This window comes from Ciconia boyciana, chromosome 1, assembly GCF_034638445.1.
Source record: "Ciconia boyciana chromosome 1, ASM3463844v1, whole genome shotgun sequence".
In the NCBI taxonomy this organism is placed as follows: Eukaryota; Metazoa; Chordata; class Aves; order Ciconiiformes; family Ciconiidae; genus Ciconia; species Ciconia boyciana.
In genome coordinates this window covers 135,108,583-135,128,583 of record NC_132934.1, presented here as the reverse complement: position 1 = coordinate 135,128,583, position 20,001 = coordinate 135,108,583, and the positions used below count along the sequence as shown (strand labels likewise).

At 44.8% G+C, this 20,001-nt stretch overlaps 1 protein-coding gene across 2 annotated transcripts in view; it reads left to right on the top strand.

Annotated features, from left to right (window-relative positions):
- The first annotated feature begins 13,765 nt into the window (after positions 1–13,765).
- The window catches only part of REPS2 (RALBP1 associated Eps domain containing 2), a 98,107-nt gene continuing 91,871 nt past the window's right edge, over positions 13,766–20,001 (top strand). For both annotated transcript variants that reach the window (XM_072852743.1, XM_072852734.1), the window contains exon 1: positions 13,766–14,113. In XM_072852743.1, coding sequence (XP_072708844.1) covers positions 13,880–14,113 — 234 coding nt within the window. In that variant the 5' untranslated portion in view covers positions 13,766–13,879. The remainder of the gene's footprint in view (positions 14,114–20,001) is intronic.

Genomic DNA, 20,001 nt, shown 5'->3' with positions numbered 1-20,001 from the left:
CTGGAGAGAAACGAGCATAACTCACATCAGCCCTGTGAGCAAACCTATATTCAGAGATTTTCAGGTGCCTCATCTTCTGCAGTTAATGTCTTGAGCGGTATTGAAAAAATGGAGCGGCTGAGCTTTTTTTTCCTTTTTATTCCCCTTTCTTTAATATATGACTGTTCTTTACTGTGAGGTATTTCATTACAGAGCAGCCCTGAATTAGTGCAGTATGTTGATATGTATCTTTACTCACAAGGAAATCAATATAGTCAGCACGGCTACACATGAGCACAACAGTCTTTGCATTTCATCTAATTTCAGAGCCGAGATGCACATACGCTGATTCAATTACAGAGTAGAATTCACTGCAGCAACTGTGGGCCTTATTTTTCCTTCACTGGCTACACAGTTATTTAGATTTGCACAGATGTGCAAAAGCGTTTGCAAAAGAAAAGATTATTTTTTTTCTTGCTGGTATTTTACTGTTGTGGAAGTACAAGGAAGCTGCCTTTAGAAATCTGGTTAAAAAATCACCATACCTTTAGAAGTCAGACCAGACTACACATAAGCAGCTTGCTGAACTTATGATAACACTCCAGAGGTTTGTGAGGCAGGCGCACTGCGAGCTTTTGCCTTTTATTTCACCAACTACAGCCTTCGACCTTGTGGAGAGAGTTCTGTTTAAAAGACAAGTTACCGTGATTTATACTTTCACCTCTTCTTCTTTACAGTCTTATTGCCAAGTATTTTCTCATAATTATTTAATCATAAAGAGAGTGCACCTCTGTGCCTATGCATGCAAAGACTGCCATGAACCACATGCACCGCACATTTTACATCCCGGCGAGGGAAACTGGAGTTCATCAGTTATGCTGCCTGCGAACAGAAGCACCATATTGCTGACTCGTTTACAGCTGTGATACACAACCCACCTTTGCAAAGCTCAGCAATTAATGAGTTTGGCAGAGAAATATCACAAATCACCTCCCAACTCTCCCTCACTTGCCGTAACTGCCAGGCTCCACTCGCAGCCCAGAGCTGGCAGTAGGCTCCCTGCAGGCTCCTCTCCAGCCCCCCGCTCTATTTAGCATCCCCTCTTTCAAGGCTTGTGAACAGCACTTCGAAACATGATTCTCTCTTGTGCACTGTTAGAACACCTCTTTATTGGGAAGCAAGTAAGGTTCCATCTCCCAAGTAGCAGATCATCTGCTACATTCCATCACTATTTAGCAAATATAGCTGAATATTAAAGAATTCATTTGTACCTTTCATTTATCAGCCTTTGTGCCCATGACAGGAAAGAAATAACATTGTGTAGGCTATCTTACTTGTGACATTTCCTAATTTTGGGGCACTTTATTTTTTAATCTCAATATTTATTTTTGTGTAGGATGTTTTATCTAGAAGAGTCCTAATACAATGGCGTCTATCCTCCGATACCATCTTCAGTTATCAAACCAAAGTAACATTTAAAAATGTGATCACTATCTTAAAGGCTCAAACATAAAGATAAGAAAACACATAATGATAAAAAACTTACTCTCTTCAGTGCAGAAGTAGATTGCAATTACTCCTAATTAATTCTGGTGCTGCTGAGATTGGTATCTGGTTTAATATAGCTGCCTTGCCAACTGGATGCTAATTTCTTCCTCCTCAGCATGAAGATTTTTCTCAGTTTTAATTTAACTGATAACATAGGATCTGGCTAATAGCTGCTATCGCAGCTATAGTGCTTTTTCTCCCTGTTATATATGATGCTAAATTTCCCAGATGATCAGGAGAAGCTACAAGCAAGTGCTTCTTGAATTTGGGTCATACCCTTGTGCCCAGCTTGTAGGACAAAACTTCAGGAAAGGAAAGAGGGATCAATGGGCTGATTCTTTTCCATCAGTAGTCATCTGGACTGCAGAAAGCAAGAGAAAACTGATGGATCTACCAAGGAAGAAAAAAATGTTTCGGTAATGATGTTAGGAGATCGCTGTGCACTGGCTTGAGTGACTGCACCAAGTAAAAGGTAACGCCAATGCCTTCAATCTTCAGAAGAGAAGAACCTTTTTGACTCAGGCTTTCTGCCAGTGTTGTGAAGGTAGAGACAGACCAAGGTAGTGCTCTCACTGGGGACAGTCTGTGGTGTTCCTGCAACCCCTTGTGGGTAGCCAAGTATCTGGGCAAGAGAGAACTGTGGGAAAACCACACTTCAGAAACCCTGCTTCTCACAATTTTTTTTTTTTTTATTAGGAATGCTGATAACTACATTACTTTCCATCTGCATATCTCTTCTGAGTTTTCTCAGAATAAGTTATCAGGGTTTTTCTGAATATATAAGATCATCAAGGATTACTAGAGCTGACATTAAAAAAATCCACAAAAGAGAATCTGTCCTTCTTGCGAACATCAGCAGCTATAACATTGCTCATACGGTTTTGATTTGTAAGTACTCCAAGCAGCAGACTGCCTCTGAACATCTGTTCGCTGAATGTCCCGGCAAGACTGGTTTTGTTCTGCAGGTTTCAAGCATCTCTAATACTGCCATGCAATACCAGCATCTTTGCTCCCCTTGCTGAAATGTTTTTAATGGGGATAACTTAGAAGAAATACATTTGTCTGAAAGCTGATAAATTCCTACATATTTTTTAAATTCCTACATATTTTTTAAATCTTGAAGGTTTTTGCAAAACCCATACCCATACCTGTTCATCCTGCTTAGCTGTTCTTTTTAGCTTTCTCTTTTCTTTGTATTTAATATTCTTTCCATGGCATTTCTTATAGCTGGAAAAGTTGTTTGACTTTTTAGATGATGACTTTTCATTTAGATGCCTGCTCAGGATGCACTCTTCCATTAAAGCTTCAATGACAATTCACTACAACAGAATATTATATTTGAATGTTTGAGATGGGGCCTCATCTGGCACGCTCATTTATTGTAAATCTTTACAGTGCTATCTATCTTGCAGTAAATTTTTAGGCCATTATCCTGCACACGCTTAACTTCGCAACTGTGTTTAGCCTGTGTAAATTCCGTATTCTTTCATGGATTTTAAAGTTAGGCATGTACAAAGAGATCTGGCCCTCCGGCTATGGGATTACCTGACTGTGTTTATTTTAGCAAGAGTTAGCAGAAGAAAGACTCAGTTATGCTACAGAACATAGTAAGATGAACCCCCAACTCAGTATAGCCCTACTCTGGTTTTGACTGTAGATCTTCATACTTTATGAACTTTTTCATATTGTTTTATCCCAATATTGCAAGTTAAAAAATATGACACTGATAGCATAAACTTTTCTAGAAATTAATACAGTCCTCTGTAACTATATTAGGATATAGACTTCATAAAAATTTATCTTGTTTACCCTGAATGAGCAAAAGAAAAATAAATTAGCAAACAAAAGAGAAGAAAAAAAACCACAGGCCCTGTTTAAGCAAATCTTACTCCTTCATATCAATTCCACTTTGAGTAAGTACGCTCATTAAATTATAACAGACGCACTGGAAATGTTCCTCCCTTAAGCTATCCATAGTTTTAGAGAAGGCAAGACTTGCCAAATGTATAGCATTTAAACTATGTGGAAAGTACAACAGTGTTCAAAAATACAACTGTTCAAAAATGTTTGTCCGCTTGCTAAAAAAAGAGGGTGCATATTCACTAGGAACCCAGGGATTCTAGTAGCGAGGGCTTCGCTTTTGAGCTGTCCGACTTCAAAATGGTTCTTCTGTGGCTTCATCAGGTCCCTTTACTGCTTCCGCAAGGCTACCAGACAGGGACACTGTTTAGTTGGTTCATATGTTAAAGCAAAAAACCACCAGACATCCCTAGGAGTTTTAATTCAGAGTGGCAATTTTTTGTAAAACCTTTTGTCTCTAGCTGTCTCTAGCTTTTTTAGGACAGACTAATCCTGAGTTTCCCGGCAGTGTTCTTGCACCCGAGCAGTGGGGGCTGCACTATCGGTTATGAGCAGAACTGGCGCGTTGTTGTAGGAAACATTTGTAAAACATCTAACTGACCAAGCGCAAAAGAGTAGCTACACATCCCAGAGTGTTTTTCTCATACCAGAGCCAGGAGCGGTTGATGTACCACACCCAGAGGGGTAAACAGGAAAGGCTGCATCTACCGCTTTGTGCTGCAGCGGTGCGTGCCAAGGGAAGACGCGGGATACGGCCAGGCAGATCCATGGAGGCAGACGTGAGCTCCGCAGTGCTCCTATGCTCAGCGCTGGCCGAGACAGCAGACGGGAGGATGGCTGCACCAGTGCACCTAGGCACCTTCCTGCTCACAACTACCTCTGTCCAGCCAACTGGGGGAAAGGCAGAGAGCCTGAACTCTGCCTCCACCTCTTTGCGTAGACGTCCGTCCTTCCTTCCTGTCTCCCTTCTTCCCTTCCTTCCTTTCCTTTCTTCCTTCCTTCCTTTCCTTTCTTCCTTCCTTTCTTCCTTTCCTTTCTTTCTTCCTTCCTTTCTTCCTTTCCTTCTTTCCTTCCTCTCTTCCTTCCTTTCTTCCTTTTCTTCCTTCCTTCCTTTCCTTCTTTCCTTCCCCTCTTCCTCCCTTCCCTCCTTCCTTTCCTTCTTTCCTTCCTCTCTTCCTCCCTTCCTTTCCTTCTTTCCTTCCTCTCTTCCTCCCTTCCTTCCTTCCCCTCTTTCTTCCTTCCTTTCTTCCTTCCCTTCTTTCTTTCCTCTCTTCCTCCCTTCCTTCCTTTCTTCCTTTCCTTCTTTCCTTCCTCTCTTCCTCCCTTCCTTCCTTTCTTCCTTCCCTTCTTTCTTTCCTCTCTTCCTCCCTTCCTTCCTTTCCTTCTTTCCTTCCTCTCTTCCTCCCTTCCTTCCTTTCCTTCTTTCCTTCCTCTCTTCCCTCCTTCCCCTCTTCCTCCCTTCCTTCCTTTCTTCCTTTCCTTCTTTCCTTCCTCTCTTCCCTCCTTCCCCTCTTCCTCCCTTCCTTCCTTTCTTCCTTTCCTTCTTTCCTTCCTCTCTTCCTTCCTTTCTTCCTTTCCTTCTTTCCTTCTTTCCTTCCTCTCTTCCTTCCTTTCTTCCTTTCCTTCTTTCCTTCCTCTCTTCCTCCCTTCCTTCCTTTCTTCCTTCCCTTCTTTCTTTCCTCTCTTCCTCCCTTCCTTCCTTCCTTTCCTTCTTTCCTTCCTCTCTTCCTCCCTTCCCTCCTTCCCCTCTTCCTCCCTTCCTTCCTTTCTTCCTTTCCTTCTTTCCTTCCTCTCTTCCTCCCTTCCTTCCTTTCTTCCTTCCCTTCTTTCTTTCCTCTCTTCCTCCCTTCCTTCCTCTCCTTCTTTCCTTCCTCTCTTCCTCCCTTCCTTCCTTTCTTCCTTTCCTTCTTTCCTTCCTCTCTTCCTCCCAGCTGATCTCCAGCGTTACAAATTTGCTGCAATTTAGAGCTGAATATTCAAAGCTGGCATCAGCCACAGATTCCAAATGATGCACTCGGGCACAGAAGCAGGATTTTGTAATCGAAGGGGCTGTATCCTCTGATGGAAGTGGAGTGAAGAGAGTCCTCTAGCACTTGCAAAGAGAGGGAAGGGGAGGGGAGGCACCTTGCAGGGGGAGGTCCAGCGAGGGAAGATAGGGAACACAGTGGTAAGTCACTGGCAAGGAGGATGAGAGAGGGATGATAGGAAAGGTCCCAGGTCACCCACACCAGGGCAGGGAAAAGTGGGATCACTCAAAGGAGCGGGGTGAAATAGGGCAGAGGCTGCTTGGGAGATGCTCTTTACTTCTTTTATTTGAAAGATGCTTCTAAAACCTGATCTCTTCTTTTTACTGTGCTACTGATCATTCTCCCATCTAGAGCTCTCCTTGTGGGTGTTGTGTCCCCATGCTTCTCCCGTGCAATCTGCTCCTGATGCACTTCTGCGTGACACTGCTGAGCAATACTGGAAATCCCGTAGCTAGCACTGAAGAGCTGGTACGTCCCCACAGCCCAGCCCAGTGCTGTTCACAGATGGTAGCTTGGACTCCAGAAGGGTAACTTTGCCATTAGCCTTCACCTGAGCTTGTCAGCTTAGGCATGGGCAGCTGTACCACTCTGATTTGCAAGCTAGTGGGCCTGGTTCCTGCATGGCATCTCTGAACTGTATTGTGGAGCCTGGTCATCTGCACAGAAAACTGAAATAACTTCTGAACCATATAATCAAATCCTGCATTTCACCAACTTAGTCCCTGTTAGTCACCGTCATTACACCTCAAGTAGCACCAGTCAGTCCCGATTGCTAGTCCTTCACTGAGTTTATTTGCTCCCCATTACCCTTTCAGAGTATCTGAATGCCCTACAAACATTGCCTGTATCTCACAAGACTGCTGTACAATTAGAAAATATTTTCTTTGTACTACTAACAAAGAATGTCTGCAGGGTTGCATGGCAAAGGTAGCGAAGGTAGGAGCGGTACCAGATTTTTCTGAGTCTCACTAAGATACAATCCTCAGTCACAAGACTGTAATTTATCTTCCTTACACGCACCTTCCCTCTCCACCATGATGAGATTGAATATCTAATCTCTATACTGAATAATAGTATCTCAGCTGTCAACTGCCTGGAATTCTTACACCAGGGGAAAAAATGAAGAGCATGTATAAATAGAGAAGCAAATAGTATTCTAACAATATTTAGTCTTTGCCAGTCAATACTGGCAATATGAGCACATGTAACTAAAACCCAAAGATTTTATATAATAATGGACATGTGTTGGCTCAATAACATCAAATGTATGTCCATATGCACAGACTAGCCTTTATTTTAGGCCTGATCCTATTCCGATTTTAAATCCTGGCTTTAGATACCTCAACAGCAAATCTATAAAGGGCTTTAAGCACATTGAGTTGCAAAGAATACAAGCCATCTCTTTTCTCACGCTGCTGTAAATGAAGAATAACTTCGGTGAAGCTGCTGTGGCACCAGCAAAGGCCAGTGAGTGGGGAAGCAAGCCGGCGGTACTCAGTGAGGAGGTGGTCAGCCAGCCCTATTCCCTCCTGAAGTCTGCAAGCAGGAAACAAAGCTTGCAGAGGAGCCCGGGAAGAGCATCTCGCTCTACGTTGCAAGAGGCTCCAAGGGCAGATGAGTTCCTGGGGACATGCCGTAAACCGTCTTGTGCTCTGTCTTCACTGTGGCCCAGGTCAAGCTCTCTAATCTGTGTGGGATCTCTTGTGTTCAGCTCTGCAGCTCTGTCTCCTACGTGAGAGAAGGGAATAAATTACCTCCGTGGTACCTTTCCCTGCCTGCTGATTGCTGGCCATGAACAGGCTGGCGATGATGTCTGGGCTAGCAGTGACACTAAGAGTCCAGCTGTGGTCTGTGTGATTTTTCCTGTGCAGTCTCCTGTTTGTGGCTTCAGGGGCTCTGATGGTCAGAGGCTGTCCCTGCTATAGGAGAGCTTTACCAGGAAATGAGAAGACCTTCTCCTGTGCTGCTGAGAAACAATGCCCAATCCAAACTAATGCCACTCAGGTCTCTCGGGTTTCTTTTCTTTGAAAGTGATATCCCAAGTTATCTGTTGGGAGCTCGGAGGGGTGGGAGAAGGGAAAGGAGGTTCTCACATGATGGTGCAGTGGCTGTGCAACCAGGCTGCAGCTAGCACATCTCCGAGCTGTGCCACCCAGCCTGTCCCTGCTGCCCGAGCGCTTGCTCCACCACCCTGTGCCAGGCACAGCTGCCCAGCTCCGGACAAACCCTACCTTGTGAGAGAGGTTACGAAGAGGTAGAGAGGCCATGACATGGTGCTGCAGATGAGGGCGATGCAGCTCTGGCTGCTGGGCAATATGAGCCAGCTGTGTGTTTCTCCGTCTTTGCATGGGAGATCTGAGAGTTGGAGGTTGCTATCACATTGCAGGCCAGGCTGCAGTTACTGCGGCTTTTGCATAACGAGCGATGCAGTGAAAGTACAGCCCTTCTCAAACCGATGCTGAATGAAAAGCTTTGTCACGTGCAGGTTACAAGCTTTATGTCTCAGTGCATGTTCCTGCAGAAAATGCCTGCAATGTTACTTACTGCAATTGCAATGACATTGTTGTGGCTGTATTTGGTCTGGGAAAATCAGTCGTAAATAGAATTTATTGTTGGTGTATCTCCACTGTCTGTGCTAACAGCAGAAGCCATAGCGTATTGCGGCAGATTTGTTTGTGTTTTATATTGAGTTCATGAATTAACTAGAGGACAAGGTGGACCATTTGCTGTATTCAAATGTAACTAGGAATATGGCGCAAGGGCATACCATTTGCCTTAAAGGGAACTTATTTAGGTCAAAACTGCATATGAAGCATGAGACTGCAGTAGCAGCACTGAAAGCCCTTTTTGGTCAATAGGTTATCTCATAACTGAACACTTAGAATTTTTTTCCAAATCTGAAGGCAAAAATTTTGAGAGGCAAATTAGCAGAAGGACACACAGAAGAGTGGACGTGCAGTGATTTTTTACTTAATTGTGATCTCTTCAAATGGAAAACATGCATTTTGCTTTGCATTAATGGCTTCACTATAATGATTAATGTCTCTGTCCCTTTCTGTGATTATTTTTCTCTTAAGAGTGTGGTTGCCAGTAACAGTTTGTTAAGAGAAACAAGTGATGGAACATTAGCCACCTCACCAAGCACTAAGAAATTTTCTTTAATTGTAATCTGTGCTCTTGTAATAGCCCCTGCTGCCTAACATGCATTTCCCTCCTTGTCCATGAGAACAGAGTTAACTTTCAGGATATATTGCAAGGTCTATCTTTTAAGTTGTGTCTGTGGTCTGAGAAGACAATCATAGGTCCCTCTTCTTTTTTTTTTTTTTAATTTTTAGTTTTTCTGCATGTGACTTCCAGGATCATGTAGATCTTCCCCTGGCAGCATTTCTTGGTTCAGGCTTTCAAGTGTGTTGATGACTGACTTTTAGGAACCATTGCCCTGCAATACGGTAAGGTCGGGTGTATCCTGGTTGAAACCGGGTGTTTGGATAGTTGCTGAAGGCTTTGTGAAATTTCTAAGTTAAAGCACAAATGATAGAGGAACCACATTTTATAGTGCTTGGTTTGTTGAGTGACCTTTTGCATCTACAGAATAGAAAAGTAAGTGGATAATCTTTCAAATCTAAACCTAAACTAATAACAAATGTGCACCTGATTTTTTTTTTTTTCAATTTCACGTGAAGCCGTTATTTTAAAAGAAATAAACTTCCAGGGGCTTTGATGGAATTAATTGAAAGGAGGCTGTACTTTCCTGGAAAGTTACCTAAGAAGCAGTATACTATTTTTGGCCTTGCTTTTACAAAGATGTGTGCATGGGCTTAGCCTTATGCCACTAAAGCTCACACTACATGAATAAATCTTTGTAAAAGGACTTTGTAAATTCTAAACGCAACTAGTTGTGATATCGTTATAAGTTACAAGTTTTTCCTGTAACTAAGAAACTGTACATACCAGTAAATAAAAACAATTCAAGTATTTATTGTTTGCTAGAAAAAATAATGTCAGTTATGTAAACTGGATTGAAATTTGACTTATGAAAGTATGGTTTAGATCTGTGTGTGGTCCTCCTTCCCTCCCCACCCAAATAATAAATATATGGCTATTTGTCAAATATTTTATGACACCAACTGTTATTCTCTATTATGTACTCAGTTGCTTACAGCAAAAACTGTCAGGAACTGCATCTTCCACAATCTGCTCAGAGAAGGCAGTTTTCACCTACGATGCCATCTAATTTTTGAAAAGAATTAATTGGTCAGAGCTAGGAAACAGCCACTTTTTCTTAGGGGGTTTTCATGCATTAGAGGTATTAACAAGCTGGACAACAGGGAGTCAAATTTTACAGCTCATTAACTATTTCTCCTGTTTTTCTTAGAGATGGAATATCTTCATGCAAGCAACAATGCAAGGAAAGATAAGAGTATTCGCACGCTGAATCGATACACAAAACTACAAGCTTGTCAACTATATTCCAAGCACGCCTGATGCCATGGCTGGGAAACCTGCCCCACCAGTTGCTTGTCATCAAAGTCTTCTTTCATTTTGCAAAGAGCATAAATAAAGAGAATTGTTATTAGGAACGATGGGTGAGATTCACTCGAACTGATTTGGGAAAAGCTAAATCACGGTTTTCCAGCCAACCATTTGCCTATGTTTCTGAAGCTTCACTCAGTGATATGTGGGGTATTTTCACAGACAACAGAAAGCAGCTGCCAGCCAGATCTCATGCGTTTTGGGCCAGGGCACGTTTGACAGGATCTAAACCCTAAGACTAGTGAAGTAACATACAAATTTGAGTGACTGGTCTTTGGTTGTACTGCTTAAATAAAAGTAGTTCCCAGGATCCCCTAAATACTAAATTATTGGGAGGGATTTTTTACTGGTGATTATGTATTATATGTCATATTATACATGACAATTTATACTGACGATTTCATCCTAAAGAAAAATATACCTATCATACATATGACTACTATTCCTACTAGCATGTCTTTGGAAGTAGTATTTATTAATTATTTTTTTTACTACAACTTCAGTCTCCCTCCCACACGTGATCACACAATTGTTTGCAGGACTGCTGCTGGCTGGGTTTAAAGTAAGTCATTGCGTTATTATTTGGGTGGGGAGGGAAGGAGGAAAGGAGGACCACACACAGAGGACCAAACCATACTTTGATAAGTCAGATTTCAATCCAGTTTACATTACTGCCTTTATTTTTTTCCAGCAAACAATAAATACTTGAATTGTTTTGATTTACTGGTATGTAGCATTTCTGAGTTACAGGGAAGTTTGGTAACCTGTAATGACATCACAACTTCCCTGTAAACAGGAAGGTTGAATCTCTCTTCCTGCGATACTTGTATGGCTTCTGTTATCATGAAGTGCCTCTCAGTCTGAACTCCTGTACCCTCACAAGAACCTTAAAGCATGCAAGGACCGTCAATGCCATTGCACAAGGCGCACCGGACTGTATAGAAAGTGGCTCTGGCACCCAGGGTGGATTAAAGCTCCCCGTAAGTATTGGGCTCAGCACAGTAACTTGGCGTGGTTGGCGCTGCTAAGTGCCGAAGGACGCCTGCAATTCAGAGGTGGCAGGCCGACACCTGCGCACCCCCTGTGTTCCCCAAAGGTGTGCTCGTGCCCATGGGGTGTTCAGCTCACACCTATTACACCTATAAGCTCACACTTATTTTGCAGAAATAAGAGGCATGGATTTCCTTGCCTCCTCCCTCAGCTTGTGGGGGTTCACTTCTTTAGTGGAGACGACATGTTGGAGATTACAATACTGGGGTAGACTGGTTTGGAACACAGCCACTGTGTCGTTTCTGATGAGAGTGGGATGTATGGAGAGAGGAATGCAAGTTTTACAGGTCAAGGAAGAAGAGAAAATTGTCCAAAGGGAAAAAAAAGGCAAAAAAGCAAGCAGCTGTGTTTGTTTGCAGTAAGAGGTGTGGCTGGTAAAACAGACTATTGTGTTCTGAGACAGTGGGTGTTTCCAATATCTTCCTGCCATGGTCCACCTTAGAAAAACTTAGAAAAACTGAGGCCAACACATCAACAAAGGTCAAATGGTGTCTGCTGCAGTGTTGGAGAAGGGAGTATTTGTTGTGAGGAGACATTAGCATTGCAAGTATTGAGATGGTCAGTTATGAATGAGCATCTTCAGGCACAGGAAAACGCACAATTAGCACAAATTGCTGACAGTATTTTCCTTTGCTTGGCAGCATAACATCTCTCTTGTTCAAGTTCAGCTGTAAGACAGCTGTTCTTCCATAAGCTAGTCTGAAGATATTATTCTGTTTTCATGAGAGCCATAAAGTTAAACATGGCAATAGTTAGGTAAACCCCTATGTCATCTCCACATGCCTGGTACCATTTCCTCTGACCAGTATCTTGTACCTGACTGAAGATACAGAAGGCAGCCAGCGACATCTTAGGACTCTCCAGGTGAAGAACCTAGCCGTTGAGGAGTCGTTCACTCTCTGCTCTGCAGAGCCTTCTCAAGAGGACTCACAGCATTTTTCTGAGCTACTATCGGTCTTTGCCACTTTAAGTTGGGCTACAAGATTCAGTTTCTGAAATAGCCTTCCCCTCCTTCCAAACAGTGTGTTTTAAAATGAGAAAATACCATGACAATCCACTGTCCCTAATGGAGCAAAGATTTCTCTGTAACACTCCATCCTTAAACACAACCATCAATTACTCACCTGCCAATAACTGCAACTAACAACCCGTTCAGCGTTCCACACGTTGAGAGGACAGGCACGGATCTTCATTTCGGATCAGAGGAATTAAAGGTTTGCATGTTTTGTGTCGGTGAGAAGGAGGCACAGATGCATGGTGTGGAGAGGATAACGTAGTTTTAACAAGATTTTGAAAAGAGATAACAGGTCTTGGTTAACAAGGACAGAGGTGATGAGCTAGTAAATTTTTTTTTCGCTTTACAGACCGTAAATTAAGCTGATAGCAATTTTAACTGAAGTAACCCTAACCTTATATTTTCTAGTAAAAACATTATGTAAAATTATTACATTTGGATTTTATATTTTGCCAGAATTAATAGTAAACAAGCATATCAAAATAAACCACATTGACTTCCTAAATATTTTGAGTTTAGGAACATGGCTAACAACATGAGCCACATGATGCCAATGGTACAGGACTGCAAGCGAATAACGAGTAATCTGGCTTCTCCAGGGCCAGGCTGCATCTCAGCACCAGAGCCGCTGTGAAGAGAACTGTTTGCTCTTCTGCAGGGCATTGGCATTCACAAGCATCACCTTCCGGTCGATTATTTTACTCCTTGAAATGCCCCAAAGAGTTGCTGGGAGGAAAGGCTCCGAAAAACAGTGTGAGACCCACGAAGATCTTCTTTGCTGGGATGTACCCAGCCCTCCTACCTTGGGTCATGACCTGCCTGACTTTTAAGGAGACGCTTGCCCTGCAAGGGGAACATTTACAGTGTTAACCGCTGACAGAGGTGTAATAAAGAGGAATCTTGTCTCCATGAACAAGGGGCTCTTTGCCCTTCGTGCTAGAGCAAAAACTACAGAGAACACGGTGAGCCGTTTCTCTGTTCAGCTGTCACGGCTGGTCCATTAGGACTCACTCAGGGTATCACATTATTGCATTTCCTCCCTGCAGCACCCACGCTGCATTTTCAGCAGCAGGTGATACTTTTGGAAAGGCTGCTGACAAGGGCCCACCATATCTGGGGAGAAAAATGAGTACCCCCGAGCTCTGCGACCGCAGCCTCTACAGCGGGGACGGCAGGTGAGGGCCCGAGCCCCTGGCCAGGGAGCCCAGGCGGGGCTGTGCCGGCCGGACAGGCCCGAGGAGCCCAGCAGGGCCGGCAGGGGCTCGGCGGCGACGGGCACCAGGCAGCCATGGTGTAGGCCGGGGCGGGACGGACCACCCGGCCTCCTGAGGAGTTTTGACGCCTCTGCTCCCGCCCGGCGGCGGCGCCGGGGCCCTCGCTGCCCGTGGGCCTGCCCCGTGGCACGGATATGCTCTGCCCCACGCAGCGCCCAAATCCCGGGGCTGGCGGCAAGCGCGGGCGGTCGGTACTTAAGATTAAAACCAAACCAACTCAGGAAAAAAAAATGACAATACGAAAAAAGGCGCCAGGCGGAGAGTGGGGCAGGCGTGGCGGAGCCGTGAGGGGACGTCGCCACCACGCGGGGCCGCGGCCGGCGGGGTCCCGACGCGGGGCCGCTGGGTGCGGGGCGGAGCGGCGGGTCGAGGCGGGGCCGGGAGGGGGAGGCGGCGGGAGCGGCTCCCGGCGGCGGCAGAGGCTGGGGCACTGCGGAGCCGGCGCGGCGGCCGCACCGGGCGCAGGCGGGGGAGGGGGGGGCTGCACCTTCCCCGCCGCAGCGCGGCGCCGCCTCCCGCCCGGCCGCCACACCTCCCCCCGGCGGCGCGGCACCCGCTGCCCCGCCGAACGGCTCTGCCTGCGCCGCCCCGCCATGGAGCAGGGGCCGGCGGGGGGGTCCGCCGCCGCCGCCGCTGCTGCTGCTGCTGCCGCCGCCACCGCCACCGCCGGCACCGGGGGTCTGCTCCTGCCGCTGAGCGAGAGCGAGCAGCAGCGCTACTCCGAGCTCTTCTCGCGGTGCTGCCCGCCCCCCGAGGCGGCCGCCGGGGGCAGCAGCGTGGGCGAGCTGTTCCGGGCCTCCCAGCTGCCCCCGGACACGCTGCACCAGGTGGGTCGGGGGGCGGCCGGCGCTCCCCGAAGTTGCGGGGTGCGGGCGGAGGGGGGGAACGGGACGGGACCCGCTCCCTCAGCCCTGCGGGAGAGGGGCTGGCGCTGCCTCCGCCGGAAAGTTAGGGGCTGCGGGGCGGGCCGGTGCCTTGCCGCCCCTGCCCTGCCCTGCCCTGCCCTGCCCGCGGGGCTGGGGCGAGCGGCGGCTCCGTCCGCGGCGGCTGGGGCGGGCGCGGAGCGCGGGCGGTGCGGGCGGCGGAGCAGAGCGCTGCCCGCGCCAAAACGCCGCTGGAGCGGGGCTCGGCTTCGCACCGCAGCGGCGTGGATGGCGGTGCCCGGGGCTGCTTTGTGTCCGATTTCTTTTTTCAGACAAGCTGCGAATAGTGGCAATATTCAGTCGTCGTCTTTCTTCTGCCTTCCAGGTGTTCGTGTATTAGGGATAGGCGATGTCCTGTTTGTTCATGCTTCGGCACAGAGTCACTGGGCTAGGCGTAAGGTTATGTGTAGCCCTTCGGCGTCTGCGTGCGGTCTCCCGGGTCGAGCCGGTAATGTCATTAACTTCTGCAAAAGGGCCCCCAAATGTCATAAAGACAGTTGTGTTCGTAGAGCTGTAAAGGGCATGCGATGTGTTTAATTCCTGGCTTAACACTGATATTTGTTGTTTAAGTGTTGTTCCAGTGAAAAAGATCTGTGGGTAAAATGACGTTGCGGTGCTTCTACGTCTGTTCTTGAGAGCAAATCTCGTTTGGGTCGGAAGTGGGAGCCTCTCGCACCATCAGAGCAGCAGAGTCCCAGAAGAGGTCCCCAACAGAGGCTATGAGGCAGAACCCCCCTTGGTTTTGAGGAGGAGCTTGGTCAGGCTGTGGGAAGGCTTGTGCCCTGCAGTTTCCAGCGGCAGGGAAGAGCCGGGCTTGTGGTCTTCTCCACCTGTGGATTAGTAATTTGACTAATGCGCCGTAGTTGCATAATACTTCTGACAATAAACTAAACAGAGGTAGGGTATTCCTGTTTATTTTATCTTCTTTTATTTTCATTTACAGGAATTCTGTTCTTCAGTAGTCATTATTTATCAACCAGAAAAAAGTTACGTTGAAATTGAGCTGAAGTATAGTTATACCTGGGCACCGCCTGAGGGTACTAAACTCCTCTACTGCTTTCCCGATAGCTGTCGGGTCGTCTCATAAGGATTTATACAAATTCATGTTACACAGGTGATTGTGAATGGAAATGATGATATTTCAAGGGTATTTTTCCTCTCTTACTTGCGCTGTTTACCAGATCTGTAAAACAAAAATGTTACCGAGCGCTGTAGTACTACTTCATTTTGAGCCGCACTGTGGCCTTGGTCTTGCAGGTGAATTGAGTGGTGAAAGTAGAATTTTCGCATAGATCTAGCACCAAGAGTAGGTCTTTTGCAAAGAGGAAGAAGAGGGCATTTAATTTCAAATAAGAAGGTGTATTTAAGGAACTTGTTAAAGCCCTATTAGTAAATTTGTGTGACTTTGGTATTAGTCACTTAATTTTCCAAAGAAGTATGGAAAAAACCTCTTATTTTTGCTATGTAGTTCCTTACCCTATCATTTAAGTGAAATTTATTGTCATATTGTTATCATAGTCTGTTCTGGGGGTCATTTTGATAGTGATATGAGACTTAAGCCTGGAAATGTTGGGGAGGTTTTTAAATGTTGTTGTTGTTTTTTACTATTTTAGATTATTTCTAGGTATATTTATGCTGTGAGGAGAATATTAGTGGGAAACAAGCCTGTAATTGGCTTCAGGAATATTCAGCTAATAAGGCCTGTGGGATCTGGGGCTGTTTGTCTTCCCCCTTCCTGCCTTCCCCCTCTTGTTTATATGGCACTAATCACAGTGGCGTTCTGCTCTATGGCTAGAGCGCCTGTCCTCAAAACCCACTGCTGTCAGGTATTCTTACTAACATTTACTGGGACTTAAGAAAAAAAAAGAATTGGAAATGTGGATGTTTCAATAGGGAAAACCCCACAACACTGTTTGAGATATTTGCTGATATTTTGTCTTTTATCATACTCCAAAAATGCAGTCTAATAGTTTCTGTTTAAAAAACCCTACTGTTCTAACAATTCTGGGAACAAGGCACAGAGGTTCATGGTATATGTTTTCTGCTAGTACAGGGAACACCCATTTTAGGCAGAGGCAGCTCGTTTGGGTTAAGATAATGTGTTTTCTTTGAAATAATTGTTGACCATGAAAGTTTTGGTTTTTTTTTTAAATGCTTTTAAAAATCCCCATCTGTCACAATTAGTGCTTAGTACGCAGGCATCCCTACTGACCGACTGAGAAATGGTCATGCTGAGTTTTGCCATGTCAGAAATGGGGAGATTTGGATTGGAAACCAGTTCTGGATTTCTACTAAGCAGAGCCTGCACAGTCCAGAAGGTACTTAACACCATTCCCTGGCCCTTGCGTGGGCTATAACAAGAGGCAGCTACGGACCGTTTTGTAAGCAATGTGCAATTTACAGCTTTTTATTCTCAATGTATTCATTGAGGAGCAGTTTCACAGATCAGTATGCTTCCAGAACTGGCATTTAGTGCCACGGCAAAGTCTTGAACCTGTGCTGTTGTCTTCAGGGATTTGTACTTGTGTAATAAGTGGGATAAATCTTTGAGAAAGAAGGAGCCTTTCCTTATACAGTCTTCGGTTGAGATTTCTTGTTGATCAGAAGCATCTCACAAGCATCATGGGAAATCTCCTTCCACCTTCCTTAACTGTAATGGCTGGGTTTGCAGTCTAGTCAAAAATCATGTGGTTGCATCCCGGCTGGAGTACTGCTGTTGAATATGTCAGTTCCTGTGGGAAAAGCAGCGACTCGTGCTCCCAAACAGCAAACGGGCAAGGGTTTTGTTTTGTTTAAAGGTTAATCCAAGAGGTTATTTAGAAGAAAGAGGCTAGGTAACAGAGAGCAGGTAGGGAATGTGAGAGCATGTGCCAGAAGAGGAAATGCTGGAATAAATGGAAAAAATCCAAGAGCAGCCGGGTCAGTAGGAGCAGATGGTGTGGACCCGAGAGTCCTGGGTCTTGCTAAGAATGAAGTGATTGAACACAGATTCATTACACCCAGGCTCATTAAAGCCAGCTATTCTGCTGGGCAATAGGGTACAGCAGAGGTTGTACCTATTTAACTTCCCTTAAAGAAAGAATTGAAGAATGAACTCAGCAAGAGTTATTTCAGTTCTGGAAAAATCGTTGAAGTTAGCACTAAAATTAAAGATGTCAGACACTTCACAGGACAGAGAAGGGCATGACAGGGACAGGACAGCGTGGTTTTTGTGGACTGTATAATCATACCTCCCCCATGTACTGGAAGTCTTTGACTAGCCATATAGTGTGGCTAAAGGCAGAACCATTAAGATTTTGTTTAGACTTGCACAAAGCCTGTGGCAGATCTTTCACCGGGGGCTTTTAAAGTAACTCTGTAAAATGTCCATAATCTCTTGCCTGAAAGATCTGTGCTAGGATTGTTTTTATTTTTATTTCTTACAATATTTATGTCAAAGGAGGAAGGAGCAGTCTAGTCACGTGCCATGCAATTATGCAGACTGTCAGAAATAGAAGAAACTCAACAGCCTCAGCGGATTTATATTTACCCACGTTGGTCAAGTTGAAAATGGTGTTCCCTATGCTTTGACTCCTAATAAAGGGAAAAAGAACTGAATTTGTGCAAAGAAGAAGAAAATCCTGAAAAAATAAATGTTTTGAACTCACTGGGGCCACAAAAATATTGCTGAAGCAAAGACGAATCCCACAGCATACTTTGTTACATAGATCAATATTGATAACGCTTCTTAGGAGGGGAGAAGGCAGGCAGAGTAGGCAGAGAAGGGGAGAAGGCAGGCAGAGAAGGGGCGGCTAGCAGTTGGGAAGAAGGGAGAAGTGACTGCATCTCGGGGCAGGAGGCCCTGAGATGGCCATCTGATGGCCATCGGTAGATGGCAACAACAGGTTCGCGTGCCCACAAGGGCAAACTCTCTCTGGGGTTTCTGGCCTTTTCCTTGGAGGAATCGGTTTGATTATGCTCCCTGAGTGTCTTGGGACGTCGATACTCCTCACGAACTGCTGTGCCACAAGTGTTGACGATGGCTGGTTTGCCTTGTCTCATTTTGGGCAATCAGTTTGGGACTCCATTTTGAAGCTGGCTGCCAGCGAGTACAGCCTCTGCTCCTGGAGTCTGGGACACCAAAGGTTATGGGTGCCAAGTACCAAGGGGCTGATGCCTGCGCAGATTTCGGATAAAATAGTGCTTTATAGAGTCATCGCCCACTGGTCAGCAAAGGAGAGTTACCTTGTGCTAGTTTTACTGTTTGTTGGTATTACTGTGGTCTCTGAAGATTTTGTCTTAAGAAATTAGGGAGCAGGACTGGACTCAAGATTTAGACTGAAATGCTTATCTCTTTTTATTAGTTTCTGACTTACTTGATTAATTCTCACTTGGTTGTCTGATGGTATCTTTAATTCCCAGCTTTATAAACCTTAATCTTATTCGTGGATTTGCGCTATCAGCACAGAGATCCAGTTTTCTTAAGAAAATGCATTTTTTCCTCTGCAAATGAACACACTGTGTTATTTTGAGCTCTGAGGATGACAAGTACTAATTGTGTGGTGCTGGGGCTACACAGACGCTGCATTTTTTTAGCTGGAACTCTCCTTCCAGCTCTGTGTGAATAGGGAACACAGACCAGCAATCTTGCTCTTCTTCCACAGGATTCGTGAGTTAATTTGTGTTTATCGTGACTTGTCTCTATAGTTACAACTCTACCGTATTTTTGTGTTCAAAAAACAGAAGTGCGAATAGATTAAAAAAAAATTGCTGAGTTGATATTTCTTTGGAAAAAGGCCAGTACTTTTTTTATTCCATAAGCATAAATTAGTACCTGCATAATATATGGGGTGGGATTAACTGTCAGCCTCAAACAGGCAGAAAAGAATAAGAACTGTAGCAGTTAAAATAGGAACTTTTTGAGTGAGGAAAGTCTGGATTTATCGTTACTTTATAAAAGATAAAATTCGCTCTGTTGTGCCCCTTTAACAGAATTTGGCATTATGCTAGTGCTGGAAATGTGATTTAGCTGACTGACTGACTAACAGTAAGTCCATCAAAAAGTGATGTTAGGTTAGAGTACACGTGGAGAAATTACATCCTACTGACGTCTTTGAGTCAGGAAGAAACAAAAGGCGGAGTACAACTTCATGTAAGTGGTACAGCAAGAAGAGGAAAGGAAAACTGACGTTTCAGTATCAGTAGTTCTGGCCACAATCCCCCAAACTGTCATTGCCTTTCTAGAATCACAAGCAAACTTGTGTTTATGTAAGTAGGAACATGTAAAAAACATAGCAGTATTATTTATTTAAAAAAATATGTAAATCATACCAAAGGGTAGAATGTCACCTGAAGCAATCTTGATGATATATTCCATTAAAAAAAAATTGAGGTCTTAATACATCTTTAAACTATTGTTTGTAATTTAAACTATCATTTAGTAGTCACTGCTTACAAGATTAGTAGTTTTGTGTGCCACAATGTTGAGATACACAGTAGAAGATTTCTAGAAGCTGTTCCTTCCCAAGTGCGTTCCAAATCACTCTGTAAAACCAGAAGCTCCTAGACCTGCTTGTCACAGACATTCAGTGGGATGGTCAGAATTAGCCTGGTCAAGGCCTGCAGCCTTCAGTAATTAACCCTCATTACAACCAAGTATGAATTAATTAGTTTCTTTTCCAATAAAGTAATGCTTTGCTGTGACAGTGATTTACAATAATTCTACAAGAGGGATGGAGGAAAAAGATTCACTGGGATGAAAATGAATAACTTTCTTCATGAGAGATTGCTGCAGTATGAAGCAGCGATGACGA